Source organism: Falco rusticolus, chromosome 17 (genome assembly GCF_015220075.1).
Source record: "Falco rusticolus isolate bFalRus1 chromosome 17, bFalRus1.pri, whole genome shotgun sequence".
In the NCBI taxonomy this organism is placed as follows: domain Eukaryota; kingdom Metazoa; phylum Chordata; class Aves; order Falconiformes; family Falconidae; genus Falco; species Falco rusticolus.
The window spans coordinates 1,555,108-1,579,892 of NC_051203.1; the positions used below are offsets into that span (position 1 = coordinate 1,555,108).

General features: G+C 56.8%; 2 protein-coding genes across 2 annotated transcripts in view; both read left to right on the plus strand.

Annotated features, from left to right (window-relative positions):
- The first annotated feature begins 3,887 nt into the window (after window positions 1-3,887).
- On the plus strand, window positions 3,888-6,421 carry GPR61 (G protein-coupled receptor 61). The gene is made up of 2 exons (XM_037410584.1): window positions 3,888-4,141; window positions 4,854-6,421. The coding sequence occupies exon 2, from the start codon at window positions 5,065-5,067 to the stop codon at window positions 6,400-6,402; it is 1,338 nt and encodes a 445-aa protein (XP_037266481.1). The 5' UTR covers window positions 3,888-4,141; window positions 4,854-5,064; the 3' UTR covers window positions 6,403-6,421.
- A 1,171-nt stretch (window positions 6,422-7,592) lies between these two features.
- The window catches only part of GNAI3 (G protein subunit alpha i3), a 32,927-nt gene continuing 15,734 nt past the window's right edge, over window positions 7,593-24,785 (plus strand). Inside the window, exon 1 of the mRNA XM_037410157.1 lies at window positions 7,593-7,832. Coding sequence (XP_037266054.1) covers window positions 7,715-7,832 — 118 coding nt within the window. The 5' untranslated portion in view covers window positions 7,593-7,714. The remainder of the gene's footprint in view (window positions 7,833-24,785) is intronic.

Below are 24,785 nucleotides of genomic sequence, written 5' to 3' on the forward strand. Positions count from 1 at the left end.
TCCCACGGCACCAACCGCACCCCACAGCACCAACACACACCCCACAGCACCAACCTGCACCCCACAGTGCCAACGCACACCCATGGCACCCACCCGCACCCATGGCACCAACACACACCCCACAGCACCGACACACACCCCACAGCACTCACCTGCACCCCACGGCACCAACTCTCACCCCACGGCACCAACTCGCACCCCACAGCACCCACCTGCACCCCATAGCACCCACCCGCACCCACGGCACCAACCCGCACCCACGGCACTGACCCAGACCCCCCATTCCAGGCCAAATCCCCCTGTTCCGACCTCCCACCCAGCCCACCACCACCCCGGGATGGAGGGGACAGGTCCCTCCTGGGGTCCCTGTGGAGGGGCACCCCTGGGTGCCGCTGGCCCAGCCGGGGGGGGTGCCCCCCACCCCCCCAACGCGTGGCCGTGGCACTGCGCCCCGGGTGTATTTTTAGCCACGAACCATTTGTGCTGGGTTTTGGGTCTGGAATTGGAGGGAAAGGAGCTGGAACAAACCGCGCGGAGATGATGCAGCTTTTTATTGGGGGTGGGGGTGGGCAGTAATTAGAGGGGACCCCCTGCCAGATGGAGCGGGGTGTCCCCAGGGTGCTCCTAACCCTGCCCCCCCTCCACCCGCTGCTCCCTGCGCCCCAGCGTGCGCTCCCTCTCGTTGGGGGCCACCCCATGCTGTCCCCCCAACCCCTGCCATCGTCACCCCCCTCCCCACTGCTGGCTGCCAGTGAATTTTGTCCTTTGATTGTCCTCAATTTCTCCACTTTAATCCGGGTGCTAATCCCTGCCCAGCACCCGCTGCCAGCCCGGCCCCCCCCAGCACCCAGACCCCCCCGCAGCGAGGGTGCCCCGGCTGCGGCACCCACACCCTGACCTTGGCAGCCTGCTGGGGGAATCTGGGTGTCCTTGTCCTTGTGCCACCCTGGGGGGGACCTGCGTGGGTCCCAGGCATCCTGGGGGGAGCTGGCACAGCACCATGCCCCCAGCAGCGTGCTGGGCAGGATTGGTGCCGGCTGCCCGGCTGCAGGCGTGTGGGCTGCATGGGAGCACACGCGTGCAGTGTCCACACACAGACACACAGGCATGCACACTAGTGTGTGCACACACACGCTGGAGACACGCACACGTGTGTGCACCCCGATCACCTGCATGTGAAACACGCCAGGTTCACACACGTGTGCATGCACACAGATGCACCTGCCATACATGTGGGCACGCGTGTGTCCCCCAGCCAGCCACAGGCACACGAGACACACGTGCAGACATGCTTACCCTGCGTGCAGGCCGGGGCTCTCCAGATGTGCTGGCACAGCTGGAGGAGCCAGTCAGCTGTGCCAGGGTGCTGGGGTGCTGGGGTACAGGTGTGCTAGGGTGCTGCTGGGGTGCTGGGGTGCCAGGGTACTGGGGTACTGGGATGCTCAGGTATGAGTATGCCAGGGTGCTGCTGGGGTGCTGGGGTGCCAGGGTACTGGGGTACTGGGATGCTCAGGTATGAGTATGCCAGGGTGCTGTTGGGGTGCTGGGGTTTTGGGGTATGGATATGCCAGGGGGGTGCTGGGATGCCAGGGTGCTGGGGTGCCAGGGCACTGGGGTACTGGGGTGCCTGGGTATGGGTATGCCAGGGTGCTGGGGTGCCAGGGTACGGGTATGCCAGGGTGCTGCGGTGTTGGGGTATGGGTATGCCAGGGGGGTGCTGGGGTGCCGGGGTGCTGGGGTGCTATAGAGCCTTGGTGCTGGGGTACCAAGTTAATAGGTACTGGGGTGCCAGGATGATGGGGTGCCAGCAGTCTCAGGGTGGTGGGGTGCTGAGGTACTGGGATGTTAGGTTGCTGTGGTGCCAGGGTGCTGGGATAGTGGGGTGCTTGGGCACCAGGGTGCTGGGGTGCCAGGATGCTGGGGTGCTGACATACTGGGGTGCTAGGGCACCATATGCCTCATAATGCCAAGGCAGCCCCCCACCCCCAGCACCCACCACACCGAGCCCCCCAGGGTCTGGCTGGGCTGTAGGGTGGGGGCCAGCAGCCAGCCCCTTTTGGGGGGACAGGACCACCCCGGGGGGAGCTGGGTGGGGGGTGTCAAGGTTTGGGGCCACACAAGGACCCCCTGGGCATGTGTTTTCGGGGGCCTGCATGGCACGGTGCCAGGGCAGTTGGGGAGCAGAGGAGCTGGGGGGGTCCCTGGGCTGGGGGGTGTCTGCCCCCCCGCTGCGGGAGGGCATGGCGGGGGGGAGTAGGGGGAGCTGGTGGGTGTCTATGAGGCTGTGTCCTGTCCGGCTCGCCCCTCCCCCTCCCCCCTCCCCCCCCCCCCCCAAGGCTGAATTATTGATGCGCCGGTGGCAGGAAAGAGCAAAGCCATCGATCTGCTGTCACCGGCGCCGCGCGGGCCCTGCCTCAGTTTCCCCAGGGAGAAGAAACCCCCCCAGGACCCCCCCATTCTCAAGATGCACCCTGTGTGCAGGGGCGAGGGGGTGTGGAGACCCCCTGCTACCATTGCGGACACCCGGGGGGGGGGGGGCTGATGCTCCTCGAAGCCAGCTCCTTCCTGGCTTGTGGGGTCTGCGCCCCCCCACTGCGAGGGATCCCCGAAACGTCGGGGTGCTGGGGGGGGTGTCAGCGCGGTTGAACGCTGGTGGGAGGGAGGGAAGAGGTGGGGGCCGGTGGGGTGTGAGCTTGGGTGGGTGGGCAGCTAAGGTGGGCACTCAGGGGGAGTGGGTGTCCAGGATGGGGGTGGGGTGGGGTGGGCACTCGGGGTGGGTGGGCATCCAGGCTGGCGTGGGGTGGGCACTAGGGGGGTTGGGAATCCAGCACCCAGGGTGTGTGGGGGGTGGGCACTCATGGGGGGTGGGCATCCAGGATGTGGGGTGGGTGGGCACTCGGGGTGGGTGGGCATCCAGGCTGGGGTAGGGTGGGCACCCACGAGTGACCAGGACAAGGGGGTCCCAGGTGTTTCCCCCACCCCGGGCAGCGGCATCGATTCCTGTTCCCAGCTGCTGCACGTGGCCCGGGAAGCACGCAGGGGATGGAGGCGGGGGGGGGGGGGGGGGCACACACCGGACAGCGTGGGTGCGCCCACGGGGGTCCCTGGCGCGTGCGGGGCGGGAGGGCCCCGGCGCCGGTTCATCCCAGGTCCCGCGTTTCTAATCTGGTTTGGATGGGTTTATTTTTGGGTCCGTCGTAACCTAGCAATGGGCGCGTGACGCGGGGGGCCCTGCGGCACGGACACGCGTGGCCCGCCTGCCCCTCCCCCCCCCGCACCGCGCCCCGGCGGAGGCTGCTCGACCCCCCCCCCCCCCCCCCCCGACCCCCCAGGCACGCGTGGACAGGGGTCCCGGCACTGCGGGGGGAAGTTCGCGGCTTGTGCAGGTTTTTGGGGTGATGCCGGCCCCGGGAGGAGGTGGGGAGCCCCCCGTATGCCCTGGGGAAACTGAGGCTGGGGGGGGGGGGCGTTACCCCGATCCCAGTTGCTCCATTGCCGAACTGGTAGCAAGGGAAGGGGTACTGGGCTTGGGAGTGGGCAGAGCCGGGGGGCTCTGCGACCCCTCTGAGCGCCCCCCCCAGTCCTGTGCACCCCCCTGCACCCGTCCCCCTCCCCACCCTGTGCCCCCCCCGCGGATCTGACACCTGCCCCCTCCCTCCCGCTGCCCCCTCCCCCCCGGGTGCCTCCCGGGCCGGCCCCCCCCCCCCGCCCCCCGCCCCCCGCTTTGTCTCCCCACAAAAAGGCTGCTCCCTCCCAGCCTCCCCCTCCAGCGACCCCCCCCACCCCCTTTGCGGGGCGATTGGGGAAACTGAGGCCCGAAGCACCACGCGGGGCAGGCACCGGGGGGGGACACCCAGCCCCCCCCCTCCATCCCGCATCCCGGGGGAGCAGAGCCGGGCTTCAGCCGCCGCTCCCGCCGCCGGGTGCCGCCGCTCCAGCGGGACCGGGGCGGCCGGGGCCGGGGTACCGGCGCGCTGGCGGGAGGCGCTTAGGACCCAGCAGCCGGGCGGGTGCGGAGCATCCCTCGCCGCAGCGCCCCGGCCCCCGCCCGGCCCCGAGCATCCCCGCCCGGCCCGGGGCCCCCCCCCGCCCCGGGGCGCCCCCCCGGTCCCCCGCCCTCGGCCCCATGCAGCCCCCCAGGGTAGGTGCCGCGGTCGAGCCGCCCAGCTGGGGCGATGTCCGGGGGGCGGGGGCGAGGATGAGGCCTGGGGGGAGCGGGGGACCCCCCCGGAGGTGGGAGGGGGGGTCCCAGCCGGCGGCATCACCCCTGGGCGCCGGGGAGGGGAGGGCGGCGGGGAGGGGAAGGGGGGACCCTCTGCCTGCATCCCCCTTCCATCAGCGCAGCCCCCCCAGGGCTCCCTGGGGTGCAGGGGATGGGGTCCCCCTCCCCACTGGGGAAGCACCCGTGGGGGAGGGGGGCTCCGCGGTGGCCCCCAGCCCCCCTACCGCACCATAGCCAGTGGCACCCCATTAGGGTGGATTTGGGTGCAGCACCCATCCCAGGGCCCAGCTCGGGGTGGGGGGGTCTTGCACAGCCCCCAAAGCGCAAGGAGTGAACCCAGGAGTCCAGGGCACCGGTGACCCCCCCACCTGTGCCCCGCGACCCCTCGTGGCCCCGAGGCTCTGGGTGGAGGATCCCACTGGGGGGTTTTGGGTCGAAATGTTGGAATTTGGGGGGCTTAGCCCCAGAATTGCTCATTTTTGGGGGAAACCAGGCTTTTGGTTGAGAAGGGTTTGATGGGGGGTGGCATGGAGGGGTCCGGGGGGGGATGGGGGCTGCATCTGGGGGTCACAGCTGAGCTCACGGGTCCCCCCAGGGTCATCCTCCTTTGACAGCTCTGCCTCCCCTGCAGGTGCCCAGTGCTGCCTGGCAGCGAGGAGCGGGGAGATGAGCGGGGCCGGGGGGCACCCTTGGGTGCTCTGAGTGCCACCGCCACGCCACCTGGGGCCGGCAGCAGGCGTAGGGTGGGCGAGGATGTGAGCCCCTGGCGATGCCCGGCCGCCCCGCGCTGGCCGCCCCGAGGATGGGCGATGGGCCGGTGAACACCAGCGTGGTGGCACAGGATGGAGCCCTCCCTGCCCGTCCCGTGGGGCTGGAACGGCTCTAGGGGGGCACGGGTGCTCCAGCCCTCCCCGGGCCCCATGCCCCCCAACGGCACAGCTGACGGCAAACCCAAAGATGTGGCCTCTAAATCGGTGGGGCTCTTCTTCATGCTGCTCATCGACCTGACAGCCATCGTGGGCAACGCCGCCGTCATGACCGTCATCGTGAAGACGCCGGCATTGCGCAAATTTGTCTTCGTCTTCCACCTCTGCCTGGTGGACTTCTTGGCCGCCCTCACGCTGATGCCGCTGGAGATGCTCTCTGGCTCGGCCGTCTTCGACAGCCCGGTTTTCGGCGAGGCCATGTGCCGTGTTTACCTGTTCCTCAGCGTCTGCTTCATCAGCATGTGCATCCTCTCCATCTCCACCATCAATGTGGAGCGTTACTACTATGTGGTGCACCCCATGCGCTATGAGGTGAGGATGACGGTGGGGCTGGTGGCCTGTGTCCTCGTCGGCGTCTGGCTCAAAGCCGTGGCCACTTCCCTCGTCCCCGTGCTGGGCTGGTTGTCCCCTGACCGCCCGCCAGTGCCCGCTGGCCGCGGCTGCTCCTTGCAATGGAGCCGCGGTCCCTACTGCAAGTTCTTCGTGGTCTTCTTTGCCGCCTTCTACTTCCTCCTGCCCCTCATCATCATCGTGGTGGTCTACTGCAGCATGTTCAAGGTGGCGCGGGTGGCCGCCATGCACCACGGCCCCCTTCCCACCTGGATGGAGACACCGCGACGCCGCTCCGAGTCGCTCAGCAGCCGCTCCACCATGGTCACCACCTCGGGAGCCCCTCGTACCACCCCACAGAGGACGTTCGGGGGGGGCAAGGCAGCTGCCATCCTGCTTGCCGTGGGGGGGCAGTTCCTCTTCTGCTGGTTGCCCTACTTTTCCTTCCACCTCTACACCGCCCTGAGCGCCCAGCCCTTGGTGGGGCCGGCGGCCGAGACCGTGGTCACTTGGCTGGGCTACTTCTGCTTTACCTCCAACCCTTTCTTCTATGGGTGCCTCAACCGGCAGATCCGGGGCGAGCTGGGCCGGCTTCTCACGTGTTTCTTCAAGCAGCCGCCTGAGGAGGACCTGCGGCTGCCCAGCCGGGAAGGCTCCATCGAGGAGAACTTCCTCCAGTTCCTCCAGGGCACCGGTTGTCCTGCCGAGCCCCGGCCTCGCACCCCCAGCCCCAAGCGGGACCAGGCCCCTGTGGATTTCCGCATCCCAGGGCAGATCGATGAGGATGCAATGGAGGGGACGGAGCGGCGTGGTGGCGACGGGCTCTTCGTGCCAGTGGTCGCCTCTCCCAAGCTGGAGCTGTAGCGCTGGGGGGGGTCTGGGGGCAAACATGGCTGCAAGGGGACAGCTGGTCTGAGTGCCTCGCTGGGGGTCTGCGCCGCCGTGGGGGAGCGGGGGGCCCATGGCACTTGCTGGGAAGGGCCACCGGGTTTGGAGGGAGGCAGGTTGGTGGGCACAATCCCAGCAAAGCGTGGGAGCCAGGGGGCTCTGGGTTTGGGGTCACTGCTGTCCTGATGTGGTGGGTCTCTGCAGGAGGGGGTCCTCAGGCCCTGTATAGCCAGCAGTGGGGCTGGGAGTGGGGCAGCCCCACTCCTCTGGTCCCCTGCAATGGGTTGTCCCCTCTGTCATTGTCCCTGAGCCCCCTCCCCAGCCCAGGAACCTGGCCCCCTGCCTGGCCCCTCACTTCCCTGGTGCCCCAGGCCCAGACCCCTGGGGCAGCGGAGGGCCAGTGGGCATAGGGCTGGCAACACAATGTGGGGCTGCTGGGGAGGGCACTGTAGGGCTGCTGGGAGGCTGGGGTCGCTGTGGGGCTGCTGGGGAGGTGCTGGGGGTCCAGGGACACTGTAGAGCTGCTGTGGGGCTGGGGCTGCTGGGAGGCTGCTGTGGGGCTGCTGGTGGGGGGCTGGGGTTGCTGGGGGGCTGCTGGGGGGCGAGGGCCACTGTGGGGCTGCTGTGGGACTGGGGCTGCTGAGAGGCTGCTGGGGTGCTGCTGGGGGGGCTGAGGCTGCTGGGGGGGCACTGTAGGGCTGCCTGGGGGCCGGGGACACTGTGGGGTTGCTGGGGGGCCAGGGCCGCTGGGGGACCAGGGCCAGTGCGGGGCTGCTCAGGGCGCTGCGGCTGCTGGGGGTCCTCTGAGGGGCTGCTGGAGGGGCCGAGGCCACTGTGGGGCCCCTATGGGGCTGCTGCAGGGCTGCTGTGGGGCCAAGGCAGCCGTGGGGTGCTGGGGGGGCCGAGGCCGCTGTGGGGCCAAGGCAGCCGCAGGCCCCAGCGACCCCCGGAGGACTACAGTTCCCATCATGCCCCCCTACACCGAGGCGGAAGAAGGGCGCGCCTCCCGTCTCCCATCATGCCCCGCTCCACCGAGGCGGAAGTAAGGCGCTACTCTCTGCTCCCGCCATGCCCCGCTGCGCCGGGGCGGAAGCCCCGCCCTCAGCTCCCAGCATGCCGCGCGGGGACTGCACTTCCCGTCGTGCCCCGCGGGCGGGTGACCGGATATCCGGCGCCGCCTCAGGGAGCCGCCCGGGCCGAGGCAGGCGAGAGGCGCAACCCCGCACCGGCCCCGCTCCCATCGCGCTGCCGGCGGCCGGGCCGCCTGCCGGCCTTCCCCGCCGCCGCCATGGGCTGTACGCTGAGCGCCGAGGACAAGGCGGCGGTGGAGCGGAGCAAGATGATCGACCGTAACCTGCGGGAGGACGGCGAGAAGGCGGCCAAGGAAGTGAAGCTGCTGCTGCTCGGTGAGGAGGAGCCAGGGGCGGCTGCGGAGGGGGTCTGGGCGGTGAGGGGCTTCGGGGGGTGGGGAGGGCTCTGGGGGGGATCCCCGGGGGCGATGAGGTGAAGCTGCTACTGCTCGGTGAGGAGGAGCCGGGGTCTACAGCATGAGGGTTTCAGCGGTGAGGGGCCTCGGGGGGTGGGAGGGTCCCGGGGGGAAGATGTGGTGAAGCTGCTGCTGCTCGGTGAGGAGGGGCCGGGGGTGGCTGGGGGGGGCCACGACGACTCTGGGCGGTGAGGGGCTTCGGGGGGGGTGGTGGGGCAGGGCTCTGGGCGGTGAGGGGCTTCGGGGGGGGTGGTGGGGCAGGGCTCTGGGCGGTGAGGGGCTTCGGGGGGGGTGGTGGGGCAGGGCTCTGGGCGGTGAGGGGCTTCGGGGGGGGGTGGTGGGGCAGGGCTCTGGGCGGTGAGGGGCTTCGGGGGGGGGTGGTGGGCAGGGCTCTGGGCGGTGAGGGGCTTCGGGTGGGGGGTGGTGGGGCAGGGCTCTGGGCGGTGAGGGGCTTCGGGGGGGGTGGTGGGCAGGGCTCTGGGCGGTGAGGGGTTCGGGGGGGTTGGTGGGGCAGGGCTCTGGGCGGTGAGGGGCTTCGGGGGGGGGTGGTGGGGCAGGGCTCTGGGCGGTGAGGGGCTTCGGGCGGGGTGGGTGGGGCAGGGCTCTGGGCGGTGAGGGGCTTCGGGGGGGGGTGGTGGGGCAGGGCTCTGGGCGGTGAGGGGCCTATCGGGGGGGTGGTGGGGCAGGGCTCTGGGCGGTGAGGGGCTTCGGGGGGGGTGGTGGGGCAGGGCTCGGGCGGTGAGGGCTTCGGGGGGGGGGGGGGGGGCAGGGCTCTGGGCGGTGAGGGGCTTCGGGGGGGGGTGGTGGGGCAGGGCTCTGGGCGGTGAGGGGCTTCGGGGGGGGTGGTGGGGCAGGGCTCTGGGCGGTGAGGGGCTTCGGGGGGGGTGGTGGGGCAGGGCTCTGGGCGGTGAGGGGCTTCGGGGGGGGTGGTGGGGCAGGGCTCTGGGCGGTGAGGGGCTTCGGGGGGGGTGGTGGGGCAGGGCTCTGGGGAGGGTCCGGGGGGGGGGGGGGGGGGGGGGGCGAATGAGGGTCTCCCGGCCTCAGGAGTGGGCTTGTGGGGAGCAGGGGGTGATCCCGGTGGAGGCTGGTGTCTGTGCCGCAGGGTGTGTGCAGTTTCAGTGGGGGGGGGTGTGTCTGCGGGACGCAGGGGAGGGGGGGAGTGGACTGGACCGGGGTGTTGGGAAAGCAGAGGGAGCTCTGCAGAGAGGGGAGGGCTGAGACCTTTGGGGGTCTTTGGGGCTTGGAGAGGGTGAAGGAGCCACTGGGCAGGGGATTGGGCCTTGCCAGGGCTCAGAATGGCTTTAGGGGCCTCAGAGGGTGACTTTGGGGAGAGGAGGGGGTCCACAAGGTTAAAAGATCTTTAGATGGCAAGGGGTGGTGAAGGGTGCTGGGGAGGGTCCTGAGAGGCCTGAGGGATCCCTGGGGAGGTGTGAGGAGGACTCAGTGCTCTGGAGGTCTCCCTGGGTCATCTTGGGGGGCCCTGTGGACAAGGCCACTCTTGAGAGGCAGCTTTGCCTTTGTGTTGCTGGCGAAGGCTCAGCTCCATGTGAGGTCCCCAGGTCTGGTCCTGTCACTTCACCCGACGTTGGGTCCCCCATCCCTCTTTGGGTGAGAGGGGAGGTGGCTGCCTGCTCTGCTCCCGTGGGGGGGTGAGGGGAGTGTGCTGCTTTCTTGAGGGCGGGGGCTTTTCTGAGCCAGCTGCCTGCTGAAATAACCCTTCTGAGCCTGGATGTTACCGGTGCTCCCCCCGGGCTGCTGCATGGGGACGGTCCCTCCCCGGTGGCTTTGGGCTGGGGCTCTGAGAGCAGAAGGTGCTCCTTGGGCTGGTGTAGGTGTCCTTTCATCTTCTCCTTCATGGGACAGAGAAGGAAGGGAGCACTTGTGTTCTTAGTTGAATAGAGAGATTGTATCATTGGGGCTTGGCTGTTAAGGTTTTTGCTTATTATGGGGTACTGGAGTTAAGTCCTTTTATCAGGTAGTCGGGTGAAAGCAGCCCCTGGGTGCCCGTGTTTCTCGAACCAGAAGTGCCCACGCTGGTGTGCGAGCTGCCTGGGCAGGGGTATGCTAATTACGCTGTGTGCTCTGTGCCTGGCGCTGCCACAGATCCTCTGATAGGATCTGACTTTGCATGGAAGATGATTTCAGTTTGGCATGCTCTGCCGTAGCTGAGCTGGTTTTGCAGAGCTTGCAGGAGTACGAAACCGGCGGTGGTGGTGTTGCCCCGCTGCAGTCGCTGTGTGTGCAGGCTTCCTGAGAAAGGAAGTGTCACTTCTCTTGTATTTTGACTTTTTCCAGTTAAAATGCATTCGTGGATTTTGAGAAGAGCTGAATGGAATATTTCTCTTCAGAAGAACTACAGATTCTCTTTAGCAGAGAACTTATGCTGTGTTTGGTCCACATTTTGGTCTTTAGAAGTTCTTGTGGGTGATAATGAGAGCGCAGAGGAGGCAAAAGCTGCCTGTCTCTAAAGTCTGCCGGGTACAGGATGACTCCTGTGCCCTTTCTTTGCAGCTTTGTGTGAGCTCAGGACCAGGCAGCACATTGTGGGCTGGTAGGTGGACCATCTGGCCACGTAGGTTTGCCTTTTCCAATGTCTGGGTTGTGGGTTGTTTTTGTTACACCGATGATTTCCACCTTGGGGAAGACAGATTGAGTTTGTGAGGACCAGAACAACTGTGTTGGGTGTCTCCTGTAGGACAGGGTGTATTAACAAACAATTCTGCTTCCCAAGTGGTCCTTGTCCTAAGAATAGTTTTTCTTTTCCATTTAACCTGGTTTCGCTTGTACCCTTGCAAGAGGTGCTCTGAGGTTGGTGATCATATGTGTATGTAGAAAACTTCTTGGCTGCATGTCAAGATGCTACTTTATTCTCCAGGTGTTTGTTTTGGTGTTAGTAAGCAATCCTTGCAAATCCTCTGGGTGGAATATTTCTTCATATTTTTGTATGTCAGGGCTTTGGGTTTTTTTTTTTTTGCAGTGTTGAGTTCTTTGTGGTGATACTGGGAAGGCACTAAGGGCTTTGGGTCTGAGGCTGCCTGTCCTTGTCAGCAAATGACAGAATGGAGGGAGTATCCCAAAGGCTGGACAGTAATTGGATTCAATGCATTAGAGACCAGGTGAAGCTTTTAAAAGTACAAGCAGCAGCTGCCTTTTGGTCTGCTGTTGACTTTGGATGGCAGCAAAATACCTGATTGCTGTGCTTCTCAGCATGTCCTCAGGTAAGGACTTGAGCACGTTGTTACTCTGGAGAAGCTCGTCTGAAATAATTGGACTTCCACACAGAGTGACACTGGAATAGTGATCTGTATCTACTCTTGTTTGGGAAAAAAAACCCACCAACTTATCTCAGATCAGGTTTGCACCTGGCCTTGACCAGCAGGTGCTTAACTGCAATCTCTCCCAAATGTCATGGTCTTCTAGTTTTAAGAATTAGTGTAATGATTCCTGGTGATCAAAGGGAAGGCTGAAATGTGCTCTCCCTACATGTAGCCCTGTTAATGTGCGGGTAGAGCAGAACAGTTAGTTGCCAGAAGAAAAATACCTGCAGTGGGAACAAATGTCCTTTCAGTAATACATCCAGAGCCTGGTGGAGAAATTCATGAGGTTTGTTCCATTGTTTGAGCAAGCACTTGGGATTTTTTTTCATAACATGGTATTAAAAGGTCTGGGATATGTAGTGTCTGGTATTGTTAACTGGTTGTAAGAGATCATGCGGTGGTTTATGTAACTGGAGTGAGCCTCTTGCGGTACTGCTGATGCGGTGAAGTTTAGAGGAAATTTATTTCTTTATAGATGAGGTTTGGAGTCCATACGTTCTTCCCCAGCTCTGTTAAAATAACTGCCCTAGTTTGGGCTTTGCAGAATTATGTAGGCTAAGAAAAGGGTCGTGCTTGTACCCACGGTGGCTGTTCTTTCCCAGCTCTGCTGTTAACCCAGCCTGGGTGTTAGGAGAGCTTGGTGAATTAGTGACAGACCCAAAATTGGGAGTGTTTTGGTGCATTTGACTTCCTCTCCTCTTCTATAAGCATCATCTTTTCTTGGACAGAGGAGGAAGGAGAGGAGACTTCAGCTGCACACTCCATTCTTCCCGGAGGTGCTCTGACTCCGTTGTCACAGCATCTTGTGTCGCAGAGGTGTTTTGACTGCTGGCGGAGGCGATCTCAGTAGTCTGATAACTCTTGGGGTAGTTGGGGTAAGGGTAATCCTGGAGCTGTTTGTGTGGTTGCTTCTCCTTGGGGACTTCAAGTCACTTCACAATGTTTCCCTTTCACAATTCTGCGTGTTGAGCAACTCCTCAGCTTTGGGGTTTTTTATGAAAGTAAACCTGAGCGCTGAATAGCGACTGACCAAGGTCGTGCCAACCCCTACCCATGTGATGGAATTGTTTTTGTGTGCAAGTGCCAGCAGTGGCTTGTCTTGAACTGGGTATGGTTTGAATGACTGCACGCCCCGGTTCGCACTGGCAGGTAAACACTTTCTCCAACAAAAGCCAGTGCTCCTGGGAGGTTGGGAACAGCCTGGGAGTCCTCGCACAAATCCCCATCCTAAACACTGCCTCTCCTAATTTGCCTCCAGGAAAACGCAGCTCTGCAGGCACAGGCATGTGATTCTGCTGATGTGGAGACCTGTGGGATTTTTCCAGTTGGGATGAGCAGCCAAAATGGAGGAGGGCGCAGGAACTCTTCCTGGTTAGTTTAGGTGCTAGCCTGTACCCTGAGCTCTGCTCTCCAGCGCCTTTCAGAAGGCCTGGTGTGTGGTGCTGGGCTGCGTCTCGGATGGGTTCTGTGTGGCACTGAGTGACAAAGCTCGTTGCAGGATGCGCAAAGTTGTCCTGTTGCCAAATCCAGCCAGTTTCGCTTCCCTGCTGGGACTGGCCTGTGCAAACGGCATTTCTGTGGCTCTGGCTGTGCCGGTGCAGGCAGTGTGGAGCCCTTCATGCCTAAAACACACCGTTATTCAGCCTGTTACAATTTTACTGGGTTTAGATGCTCTGTGTAATTATGTTGAAGCAGTCCTGCCAATTCATGCAGAAATAATTAAAAGCATAAGTTTGTTCTAAAATAGCCTTCATCTACATAACTAATCAAGCAAGCTGCAAGCTTTGCTGCTCCTGGAGGCCTTTTTTCTGAGACTGATTTTTTTTTTCCAACCTTTTCCCCCCCCTCAAATTCACCAAAGCTTTGGCAGCGCTGGTACTTGGCGAGGTTGTGTTTTGGTAACAGCTGGAGCTGACGTGGGGACCCTGCCTGGGGGACCTGCAGGGAGCTGTTGTCCTCTCTGATCCCTGAGCGATCTGGAGCTTTTCCCCCGCCAGCTCTCCGAGGTACACGGTGTCGGTATTGTGACTCATGGCCACGTGATGACTTTTTTCCTCACGCATGCAGCAGTTGGGCTCAGCCCCGTGTTGCGTTTTCATAAGACAAAAATTAAATACCTTGAGCCAATTAGCTTGCAGGGGCAACCTGTGGGAGCTGTGATGAGATCAGTTGGGTGCCTGACTCCCAGCTCGGGTTGTGAAAGGTGCTCTTGGTATCAGAGACATCGTGATCTTCATGCAGAAGCATCACAGCCATCTGGTGACCGCTTCCCAGCAGAGAATGCCTGAAACGATTTGATAACGGGTCAGATCTTCTCTCTGAAGACGTGGCACTTCTTGGCTGTGCTTTGGACTTCTTAGAGGACCCAATGCACTTGTCCTCTGCTGAGGTGGTATCTGGCTTGGTGCTGGTATTTCCCTGTCTTCAGGTGTCAGAGCTGCAGCTCACAGGCACGTTTTCCCACCTGAGCATCTGATGCAGGATCTGTGTGCCTTCTGCTTGAATTTCAGTTCTGCCCTTCATCCACCGAAAACAAATGCGGGGCAGGCAAAGTGTTTCTTATCTAAGAAACAATCATTCTTCAGGGTGACTTAACCTTCGGTGTTTTTTGAGGTGTCAGCTGTGATTTAATCAGGGCAACTGCAGCTTGGAAAAAGAGACCGTCATGCCACGCTGGGTGCTGCGTAGGTGCAAAGTTCTGTTTTCTGCCTGATGTCACATCCCATGCCATTAGCCAGCTGTGGGATGGGACTTCTCTGCCTGGTGCCACCTGGGTGGCGTGCACATCGTGTGCTTGTGTAAAGACAGACAGACAAGTGTGTTTGGGCCCGGTGCTGGGAGCTGAGGACAGATAATTTATAACACACAGCTCAGCTGCAGATGGAGCGACTGGCTGGGGAATTGGGATTTCATCTTATCCTCCAAGAGCCCTCTGGACATGGTTCAAGTTTCATTAAATTGAGGCAGAGCACTGAAATAACTTTTCTTGGAAGAGGAGGGTGTGCTGTGAAGAAGAATTTTTTAATTAGACCATGGCTTTTTTTTTTTAAGTTTTGAGTAACTATAGGTGTAAAGACACAATGCTCCCCACTTCAGATGCATGAGATGCTCGCTCCTCACACCGGCAGGGTTGAAGAGTGGTCTCTTAGTGACTTACACAGGGTTTGCATCTGAAATGACTGACAGATGCTGATTATTTTTCTAGTATGCTCTTTGCAGACTGGGTGGTGAGGCTGGGGTAATACCACGCCTCCGTGCCGTCACCTTTTGTTCCCCCGCAGTACCAGCCATGGCGGCGATCCGATGCCTGTCTCTTATTTCATGTTTTCTCAGTTGGTGTTTGGTAACTTCTCTGCCTCGTTTAACCTTCTCTCGTTACCAGGGTGGCACTGGCTGGGTTATCTTTAAAAACAAACACCGAGCAGGATCTGAATTCTGGGGCAAGCCGAGGCGCCGGTGGAGCTCAGCCTCCTGTGGTTTTGTGTTTTGGGGTCTCCGTCCACCACGAGCTCCCTCGTGTTTGAGGAATGAGCTTTTCCCTCAGCGGGGGAACTAACAGTCTGTTCCCTACCCAGCTGCTTATTTTGATAAGTGTTTTTAACAACTCGGGACTGTTGTCCCTGCATGAAATTCAGGGGATGTTTGACTTTTTTTTAAAAACAGTCACATCACAAGAAGAAACTTGATACTTGGGAGACCAGGCTAATGAAAATCTTTTCCAAACCCCTCTTCCCACTGTTCCCACCCCTTCCAAGTCATCTGTTGCTTTCAGATAGAACTCCCATTTTATAGGCCTTGCTTGGCTGTTTCTCTGTTGCCTTCCACTCATGCCAGTAACCGAGCAGACCAGATGGTGCCTTTTTTAACCCATATCCCAGAGAGCATCAGCTTGTGTGAACCCTGCCTGAGAACGATTGGTACTGCTGTGTTACTCCATGGCATTTGGAGGATGAAAATGCCGTGGATGCATCTTCAGGATGACTCTCACAACAGGTTAGGGAAGGTGTTTGCCACGTTTGTGATGCGCTGCAGCGCTTTGCTGGAAGCTGCGCCTCATGATTAAACTTCCGTCTGAATGTAAAGAACATAAAAACATAGGTCTGAACATAAGGAGCTGTTGATGAGAAAGAGGTGCCCAGGAGACCCAGCCAGGAGAGACGTTCATTTGATCTTCAGCCAAAAGACACATTGCGGCAACGTGTTGCTTATCAGTGGGTGTCTTGAGTCCACGCTGCTCAACAGCAGGCGCAATTAGTTTAAAACACTCCCAGGAGTGTTGTTCAAAGAGCTGCAAAAACAACTGCAAACCTGAAGTCCCAGGCTGGCTCTTCGCTGTGTAGCTCAAACTGCAGCGGAGGGGCTTTTTCCTGAAGAGGGATAAGGTGTTTGCAGCCGATTTTGGAAAGAATTGGAACGGTTTGGTTGGGGAGGAGGGAGTTTGGGTCTCCCTTGCTGAGCATTGAGGACACGGGTTGCCAGCATTGGTGCTGTTGTTATGGTGTCCTACCATGAGTGTAGCTGGTGCTGGCTTCATGGAGGAGAACGGCATGGCTAGTATTTAGTTAGCACCCCTGGGCCAGTTGGCCACTTTGTGGTGGGAATGGAAAGCTGCGTTTCCATCAGGGAAGTGTTTTCTTGTGTGTTTGGGTTTGTGGCTCTCAGCACTTTCAGTCCTGACAGTGCCTCTTCTTCCCTGTGCCAGTGGTGGCTGCGCTGCAGAGTTGGGATTAGGCAGCGCTGCTGTTAGTAGCCCTCTCCTAAATTCGGTCTGACCTTTTATTTGAACCTGGCTGTGGATGAAAATAGGGTGGTTTTGTTTGGTGGGGTTTTTTTTGCACAAGGAATTATTTTTCATCAAAGGTAAAAAGGGGACGTTGTCAAAGTTGAGGATGTTCGTGCTGTCTCCCACATCCTGTTGCAGCCTTTGGGGTGCAGAAGCCTACTCCCTGTAGGACCAGTGTCCTGCATTCCCCAGGAGACTTGCTCCTGAAGTCGTTGCTTTGACGTTTATGGTCTTGTAGATTTAGAACAAGGTGAGGTGCTTGAGGAGTGAACATCAACAGTTGCTGTTTGTCTGCTTCACAGTTACAAGTGGTTGTAAACCAGTTGTCCTCTCACTTAGCTGTGCTTCTGCAGACTTACATGGTGGTTAAGACTTAATGCAACAGCCCTGCAAGAAGGGGGGAAAACCCAATCTGCCTGCCTTCCAAGACCAGCCTTTTTTCCCTTTTCCCAGTTTCCATCATTCATCCTATCAAGAAAAAACTTCCTTAAAATCTTTAATTCTGTAATTGCCTGATTTTGTGCATGTTACTGTAACTCCTTAAGCAATTTCTCGGTGATGTCCATGGTCACTCAGATCTGTGTGTAGGTGGCAGCGCTTTGGCAGGTGGCCAGCTGCTGGCCCGGTGGTCGGCAGGACTGGTGTGGAATTCCTTGGGAATATCTCGGTCTTCTGAATGGTCACGGGGTGTTTTTAACCACGTTGCAGCATGAAGTGGAGCTGGCGCTTTGAACCCAGCGTTTCCCAGTCTCTCGCTGCTGTTAGGCTGCGATGTGGTACGATGTCTGCGTTAAATGCTGGGAATTAAGTCGGTTGCTAGTCTCTCCCCATGCTGGCACCGGTGCCTTGGTGTGCTCTCCTGGATTGATAGCTGCACGGTGGCCTCGGCACTGCCCTGCGTGGAGGTGGTCACTGTGCCAAGTGCTTGAAGGCTTTCTCTTGTAAGGCACCTGGTAAAAATCTCTGCAGAAGCTTTAAAGGCAATCGTTATGGGTTCAAAGGCTTTTAAGTGAAACAAGGTTAATGCCTTAATGGTTTCAGGACAAAAAGAAAAAAAGCTTATAAAACATAATGCTTGGGTGCTCAGGGGTTAACGTTCATCACTGAGGCATTTACAGTTTTATGGTTTCAAGTCTTAATTTCTCTGGCTTATGCAACAATGCTTTAAGGCCTATTGAATGGCTGAATGATATATGTAAGACTAATTATTTCCCTGATTTTTTTCATATGAGGATGTTATTAGTTTCATATGGAAAGTAAACGCAATGGCGTGTGGCACAAAGAGCCTGTGACCTGTTGTGAGCACGTGAAAGCAGAGTGGCAGCATGCAGCTCCGTGGTGGGTACCACGGGGCAGTTTGTGGGCTGGACTGGCCAGAGCCACCCAGCTGTGGCTCTTGCATCGCTCATCTCCATGTTGGGTGTTGGGAAACCCTCCTCCGGGGCTGTGGCTGTGCCTGAGCATCTTCCAGGTACCTTCTAGGGGGTGGAACCTGTGTGAGTGGCAGCCCAGGTAAGCCAGCAGGCAGAGCAGGATGCTGTGTTCTGTTCAAAAAGTGGTTGAATTGATCCTAGAGCTCGTGTTATGTTTTCAAAATGGCATTCCTTTAACAGCCCTCCGTTCTTATTTCATCCAGAGGCGGTGACAACTTCAGGTGACTTGTCTTATAACACTGGCTCTTGTTACCTCCAAGGTTAAGCTTTACTCAGCCCATATGCCCTATTTTGTTCGTATATTTTTTTTCCAGTATGTGGTTATTCTTGTAAAAGTGTTGACCTAAGCTGTCCAGGTTCCCGTTGCTTTTTCTAACAGTAGTTGTATTTTTGAGGTTCAGTGGTACGATGCTGCTGCTCCTTTCTCTAATGCTTTTCCCCCTTTTCCTGGTTCCCAGCGCAGCACACTCGCTCCTTTTGAGTCTGTAGCTTGTTGAATCCCTCTTGGCCTTGGGATATGCAAGAGCATTCCCGGGTGCCTTGACAGAAAAGATCACAACAAGGGGAGATGGGATGACTGTTAGCAGGGATGGCAGCTTGCCCTTGCTTAGAAATACTTACACAAGAAGGTGGGGATGTCAGGATTTGAATTTGGCCTGATGAGGCTGGAAACCAGGAGGGAAGCGGCAGAGAGGATGGAGACCTCGCAGTTCAGCTTTCTAGAAGTGCAGTTGCACGGGTACGAGGGCTGCAGGAGGGTGTCCGGGGTGTCCAAGAGCCTGTCCAGGTGGAATACAAACCAGGAGGGCACCACTGTGGAGAACTGCCTGAGGAGTGTGTTGATGTACGAGGGGAAGCATTCGTGTTCACTTGTGAGGGTGGGATGTTGGATAAATGTTGACAAAAGGAAACATCTGTTTTATCAGGGAGAGATCCACTGGGGTTTATGATGATTTGGCTAGCTCCTCCTCCGTGCTTGCAGTGCCTCCCCTGGTATTTTAGGGGCTGGACTCCTCGGCTTTGTTGTACTGTTGATTTGGCCCCTTTTTAGTCTGTTGGAGGGGAGGTTGGTGGCGTTGGGGGTTTGCAGGTGGGCTCTAACCAGAGCCAGGTGATTCAGCATCACTTCATAGCAGCACCTTAGCATGAGAGGGTTGCGTGGGCTTCCCAGGTCTGCTCAGCCCTGCGGCTTCCAGCTTTTCAAGTGCAATGTCTGGGGTTATTCCTGAGCTGTTTGAGAGGCGATGTTTGAAACGCTGAGAAATTCCAGTGGATTTCGGAGTTCAGCAAGGGTTGCGGCATCACCCTGCCTCAGGAATGGTCTGGCAAAGTTTCTGCCAAACCCCTGCTGAGATTTTTAGAGCTGATGCGGGCTGTTGCTGTAGTTACAAGCTGTTCATGCTCTCCTCTAGAGGCTAGAAATCAGAAACATGTCAGTCTGTTAATTTTTGTCTTGCTCGCTTGTACTTTAATGGATATTCCAGGTGCATCACTTCTGTGTCTCTAGTAAGAATTTGTTTCAGCAGTGACCTGGTTTCTCTTCAGAAACTTTCAGATGCTGCAGGGCTTTTCCCCTTAATTTGGGGGCGGGGAAGGAAAAAAATTCACCTGAAGTACACTTCAGTGCAGTTTTGATATGGCTCTAGGAAAAAAAGCGCTTAAAGTAAGCTTGTTAATATCTTCAGCAGTGAACTGGATGCTTGTGTTTGGGAGAGGTAGGTGAGTCTTTGACCTACCTTCCTTGTTTCCCAGGCAGGGTGAATTAGGAAGTAATTGGTTTAAGAGCAAGCATTTTATCCAGAGTGCAGCTGCATAGACTTGTAATTCCCATTCTGAGCTGTGTTTTGGTAGCTTGCTTGTTGCTCTCTTCCCTGTAATCTCCAGCGCATCTACATGCCAAGCTGCTTGGCTTCCCATCTCCTGCTGCAGGAAAGCCTCTGGCTTCCTGGGGGGAAGTGGTTGGATGATAATTTCCCTCCTTTGTATGCATCGCTGTCGCAGGGCCAGGACTAGTACAGCTCGAAGGCTGCTCGGGCTCCCTCCCGTCTCCCTTCCTCCTCCAGAGGGAAAAGGGGTCTGGCTGCAGGACCTCACACAGGGCTCGCCACCCTTTGAGCAGAAGGGCGTTCGGCGCTGTCTGAGGGTGCCAAGCTTTCCCCTCTGGGCTTGGGGTGTTATTCGGGTGGTCTGGGGGAAGCTCCGGGGGCTCCTGGCTCCGGATGGTCTCTGGAGGGAGGGGTTGCTGGCTGAAGGATGTGTTGAGGTACCAGGGCTTCACTAAATTCTTGTGGAGTGTGCATCGATGGAGTGGGGCAAGCCACTACATCAAAAAGCAGCAAATGCTTTGTGACAGATTAGTTGTCCTTTGTGCCTAGGGTGTGCAAGCAGAGCTGTGGGGTAAATAGGTTCCTTGCTGCTAATTTGGGAAAAAGAGAAGTTAAGACTTCTGAAACAATTTTTCCATGGAGTTACAACATCCCTGCTTAGGTCAGCCTTGGTTTCTTGTGACGAAATGTGATCCCTGTGTAGCTGTGCTAATCGGAGCAAAAAGGAAAGGTTTGCTTTTCCTTTTACAGTGAGGAATGTCCCAGTAATGCTCTGACTCTCATATTTTTTTGAACCCAGTGAGATACAGCATCGTGTTTCATGAGTTTTGAACTCTGTAGCTCCCTGTCTGGTCCCTGCCTGTGATCCCGGAGGCTGGGTGCTTTCCCTGCAGAGTCCGTAAGAATTTCAATGTAACTCTATCCACTTGCACTCTTCATCTTAATTTCTGATGTGAAGCATCAGTTTTCTGTAGGTTGGAGCATTGTTTCAGTAGCATTTAAATTCCTACTCTTTTCTCCCCCCCTCCACCAACTAAATGTACTTGACTGAAGGTTTAAGCCGCGCTGTAAGCATAAACACCATGCATCGGAGTAAATGAAGCTGCATGAGAGGAGGTAACAAAAGGTGAAGATTAAAAGCTGTTTACAAAGTAGATACAATATGGATTTCTTTATGCAAACCCTTTACAGCCACTCCAGTGAGTTGGAGAAAGGAGAATAGCCGCTTGTGCGGTGCCGACATCTGCAAATGCTTAGAGAAGTTGTGAGCTTCAAAGAACAGAAGTGAGACCTGGAGATGTTGAAGCTAGGGCTGGAAAGTAAGAGCAAAATGTAAATGATTGTGGACCTTGTCTGGGGTGGGGGGTAAGATCAGAGGTGTAAAGTGAAAGAGGCCCCTGAAAAAGCCTTATGCTGTGTGGGAGGATGTACTACAGTATCTCAGAATAGACATGGGCAATGTTAATGGTTTTGATTTTTTAATTTTTTTTCTTGAGCGGTTGAGATGAGACCATGTCTGACGTTGGCCGTCTCATCAGCAAGCAGCTGCCACCCCAGCAGGAGCTCCCAGCAAATGATTACGGAGCTGGAGGGCAGACGTTTTTAAATGACTGTTTAATGAGGCATCTTGTCTGGATGGCTCTTGCAGGAGCAGAGGGTGAGTCTGAGTGAGGACCTGGAACGTCGAGAAAAACTCCTTTAGGAATAACATCCCAGAGGAGGTGATGACTTACTGCTTGGCCCTTGTAGCTGTGACTGCCAGTAGTGTCTGCTGTAGGAGCCAGTTCTGGGTCGTGTGTTGGTAAGGAGAGGGGGTTAGAGGATGTGGGTCACCATTTCCTACTTCTGCTGGTCCCCTTGAAGTAATAGGGTGAGCAACCTCCAAGAGCGTGGATCGCTGCTCTGCTAAGCTGCCACTGAAGCATGGGGGGCGTTGGAAAAGAGAAGGGAAGGAGTTAAATGAGTATGGTTTGAATTAGTGTTGTATAACCAAATTGACTGTGTTGTCATGGCATAATTGTATCTGATACTGTTTTGTCAGTCAAATGACAGGTAGTACAAGTTCAGCATTGCCTGCTGGAGAAGCAGATTATTTTAAGATAATCTAAGGAGGAAATGACAGCAAATATGAGTATGAGAAATAAAAGCCAGAGGGGCTGTGTTCAAAACTCTCTTCTGAATTCCTGCTGTTGGGACTCTGGGCTTAACACTGCTGTTTTGGGACACTGAAGCTTTCAAATCATGGCACCTTAATACAGGGAATATGAAAGGTGGCCGTGGAAAATAAAAATGAGATTTTGTGCTCCTCCCAGGGTGGAAGAGCTGAGTCTGTGGAGCGTTAACATTTTCACATCTGACCACAAGTGCTGTAGCTGCAGTGCTGAGCACCCAAGAAGCCATAGCAGGAACACACAGATATTCCCAAGCCCTTCTTGATGCCATCTCTATTAAAATCCGTGCCAGCTGGAGGAGAGGTGCAGACATCTTGGCAACTGGGAGAAGAGGCAATAACAAAAGAAAACCTGCCTGCTAAAGGGAAAGATATTCCCTGCAAGCTGCTGGTTTCAGACAGTCTTGCTGTAGCTGGCTGCAGGCTGCAGCAGGAGCCCTGCTGTTGTCATGTGGTTTGGGATTTGCTTGGGTGGAAGGTGTAAACTCCCAACATCTGAGCAGATTTTGGGGAATTCTGCTTAAAACTTGCTTTATTTTTCATCCTTGTTAATGCTTCTGGAACAGCTTTGAAGGTGGAGCCTAGTTTATACTGCCTGCTCTACTTGAGGCTGAACAGGCAGTAGCTTTTTAAGTCTTGAGGGAAGGGAAAAAAAATGGAATTGCTGTATGCTTAGGAATAATTTAAAAGTTGAAATTCTTTGGTTTGCAGACACTTAACATGGCAGCCTGGAAGTATTTTGTCATGAGAGGCTCTAATCTGGTAACCCTTCAACCTAAACTAAAGGCTAATTGATTTAAATTGCACTACGTGCCCTATCTTGGGAACAGTTTTCCTACTGTGGGGGCAGCTGTTAGTGTTAGTCCCCTGAGGGGGACGAGACAGAAACTCAAGCACTGTCTGAGCAATCAGCATTTAAAGGTGTCGGTGCTCTTAGATGTATGTCTTGGCCGTGGCACGCCCCGGAGCTGTGCAGGAGAGGCACTGGGTACTGGTTGGTTCAACACTGTTGTGTTTCTCTGGTTGCCTCTGTTCTCTTGTGCCAAATTGATCCAAAGAAGCAGAAATCCTTCTCCAGCCACTCTGCAATGGAGGTACAACCCTGAGACACCTGGAAATAGGTATAATGAGTCAAGGCATCATTTGACTAGAGGTTCCTGGCATTTGGCAGCCTGAGAGCCTGCCATGAAAGCACTTGTCCTACTGTGAAAGCTCGTACTATGGGAAGAGGCTGGTTTGCATCTGCCCTATTCAGCCACCAAGAGCTGTAAAAATATTTGGCCACATGTTTGGTTTGAAGCTAAGTGCAAATAGGAAATGCACCTTCAGCTTGAAAACGACTTTGTTGGGGAAACTTTCTGTTGTAATGTAATACAGCAGTGGATCCGCAGGAATGCTTGTCAACATCTGGGAGCTGACTGGGATGAACCTGGGAGTGGAAATACAAGTGCATGGCTGTAAAGGCTGCATTGTCCTCGTTAGGTGCTGATTGCGAGTGACAAGTCTGGGCTCAGGTTGGCGCGGTGTGTTCACTGCTGGTGACTGAGCTGCTCGTATCTGGCTGCTGCGTACTCCTCCTCTGCCACCGCTGTAACCGGCACCTTGGTGTTCCTGCCAGTACTTTTTATTCCCTTATCAGTCAAAAGGGTTTTACTAGTGATGTTGGAAAAAACCCTGAAGGAATGTGAAATAAGCAGGCTAAAAGGCGTACAGAATTCCAGGCAAGGGAATAATTCGTACCTGTCACAAACACAATCCCTCCAAAGTGACCTCTTTATCTTCAAGGGTTTGGTTTCTTGCTTCCTCAGCCAACATGACATAAAGTCACAAGACCAAGAAGTGAATTCTACTTTTTAAGAAGCGCTGCTGCTCCCACACCCTGTTCATGGTGCTGTTTCTAGGAGCTGGCCTTCCTGAGGCTTCAGGGATGTTAGAATGACACTGGAGTGCAGCGTTGTCCCCTCTGGATGTTGCAAGAGGCTTGGGAAGCTCTTTCCTGGAAGCTGTGCTTCCCTAAGGTAGCACCAGAAAGCTTTTCTGCTTCTTCTGGTGGAGAAGTTTGCCACAGCCCAGTTCTCACAGCCTGACATTCCCCAAAGCTGGTCTTTTTGGTTTTCCTGTTAGTCTGATAATCTAAAAATTTTTGTCTTCCCACAAAGCTTGCCTTGCTTGTAGCACTGCCATTCTGGGTTAGCACACTGCCGCGTGGTGTGGACTCTGCAGGCTGGGACATTTGGTTCCTGGAAGCTTGATGTGAATGGGAGGTTGGGTTTCTTAGTCCATCCAGGATCTCGAGTCATCTATCCAAATCCAGACAGGCTCAACTTCATTCCATCTCCTTCAGCAAACCCAGTTCTGCAGATCAGAGTGAGCCTTTTAGGCTGAGGAGCCCTGAAGCCAGCGGCTGGTCCGGCTTGTTTGCAACGAACTCCTGGTGCGGTCACACGAGGTAGAGTAACGCAGGACCTGCGCCTCTGCTGACGTGCAGTAACGCCGTGCGTGCCTTTCTCATGCTTCATGGCTGGGACAGGCGTGTGTGTGGGCAGTGCACTCGGCTGCTGCTAACTGCAGAGCTCAGTAAACTGTGATAATGTGATGGCTCAGAGTTCCAGAGTTAGGTAGGAGTCTGCTGCACCGAGCTGTGCAAGCGTGTCAGCTGCTGCACGGGTGTGCAAAGGTGGTTTCTGCCTTGTACCTGTGGGAAAGGGACACTGAATGCTCTGTGGTTCAGAGAAAAAGCTGTGAAAAGCGGGTTAACTCGCTGTTATTTTGCAGACAGATGGGGATAACGCACACACACCAGGTCTGCAGAGGTTTGGCAAGCCAGGTTTCTCTGCCTTTCTTTGAAGGAAGGCTGTTTGCAATGCAGACATGCCCAAGTGCTACAGCCTGCAGGTCTGATATTTCAGCTGGAAATCATCCTCTGGCAAAGGGTCATTTCCAAGCTAAACCCACGGGTCTCTTCAGCCTCAGTTTCCCAGAATAATAATCCTTGCGTTGTGGGAGATGATAGAGAACAGAGCTTGTTAATCCATTAAAATTTGCTCTCTGTGTTCTGTGGGGGTGTGTCTGGGTGTGCAGAGGTGAGGATGCCCAAGTTGCCTTGTGGCTGTAGGAACCAGTGCTGGCAGCTGGAGGGGTAGGGCAGGGTCCTGGGTCTGTGCCGGGGTCCTGTGCTGAGTCACGGGCATCTGAGCTGCTGCCTCAAGTCTAGACAGGTATCTTTGAATTTTGCCAGAGCGTTTCAAAAGGTATCTAGCTCAGGAGTGACACCGGTGTGCTTACCACTGTGCACTAGTAATGGATCGTGGGAGCGCACCTAGTTTTCCGCTGTGGGGAAAAAA

Coding starts and splice junctions, on each gene's coding strand:
- GPR61 (XM_037410584.1), top strand. CDS start 5,065: ATGGAGCCCTCCCTGCCCGTCCCGTGGGGCTGGAACGGCTCTAGGGGG.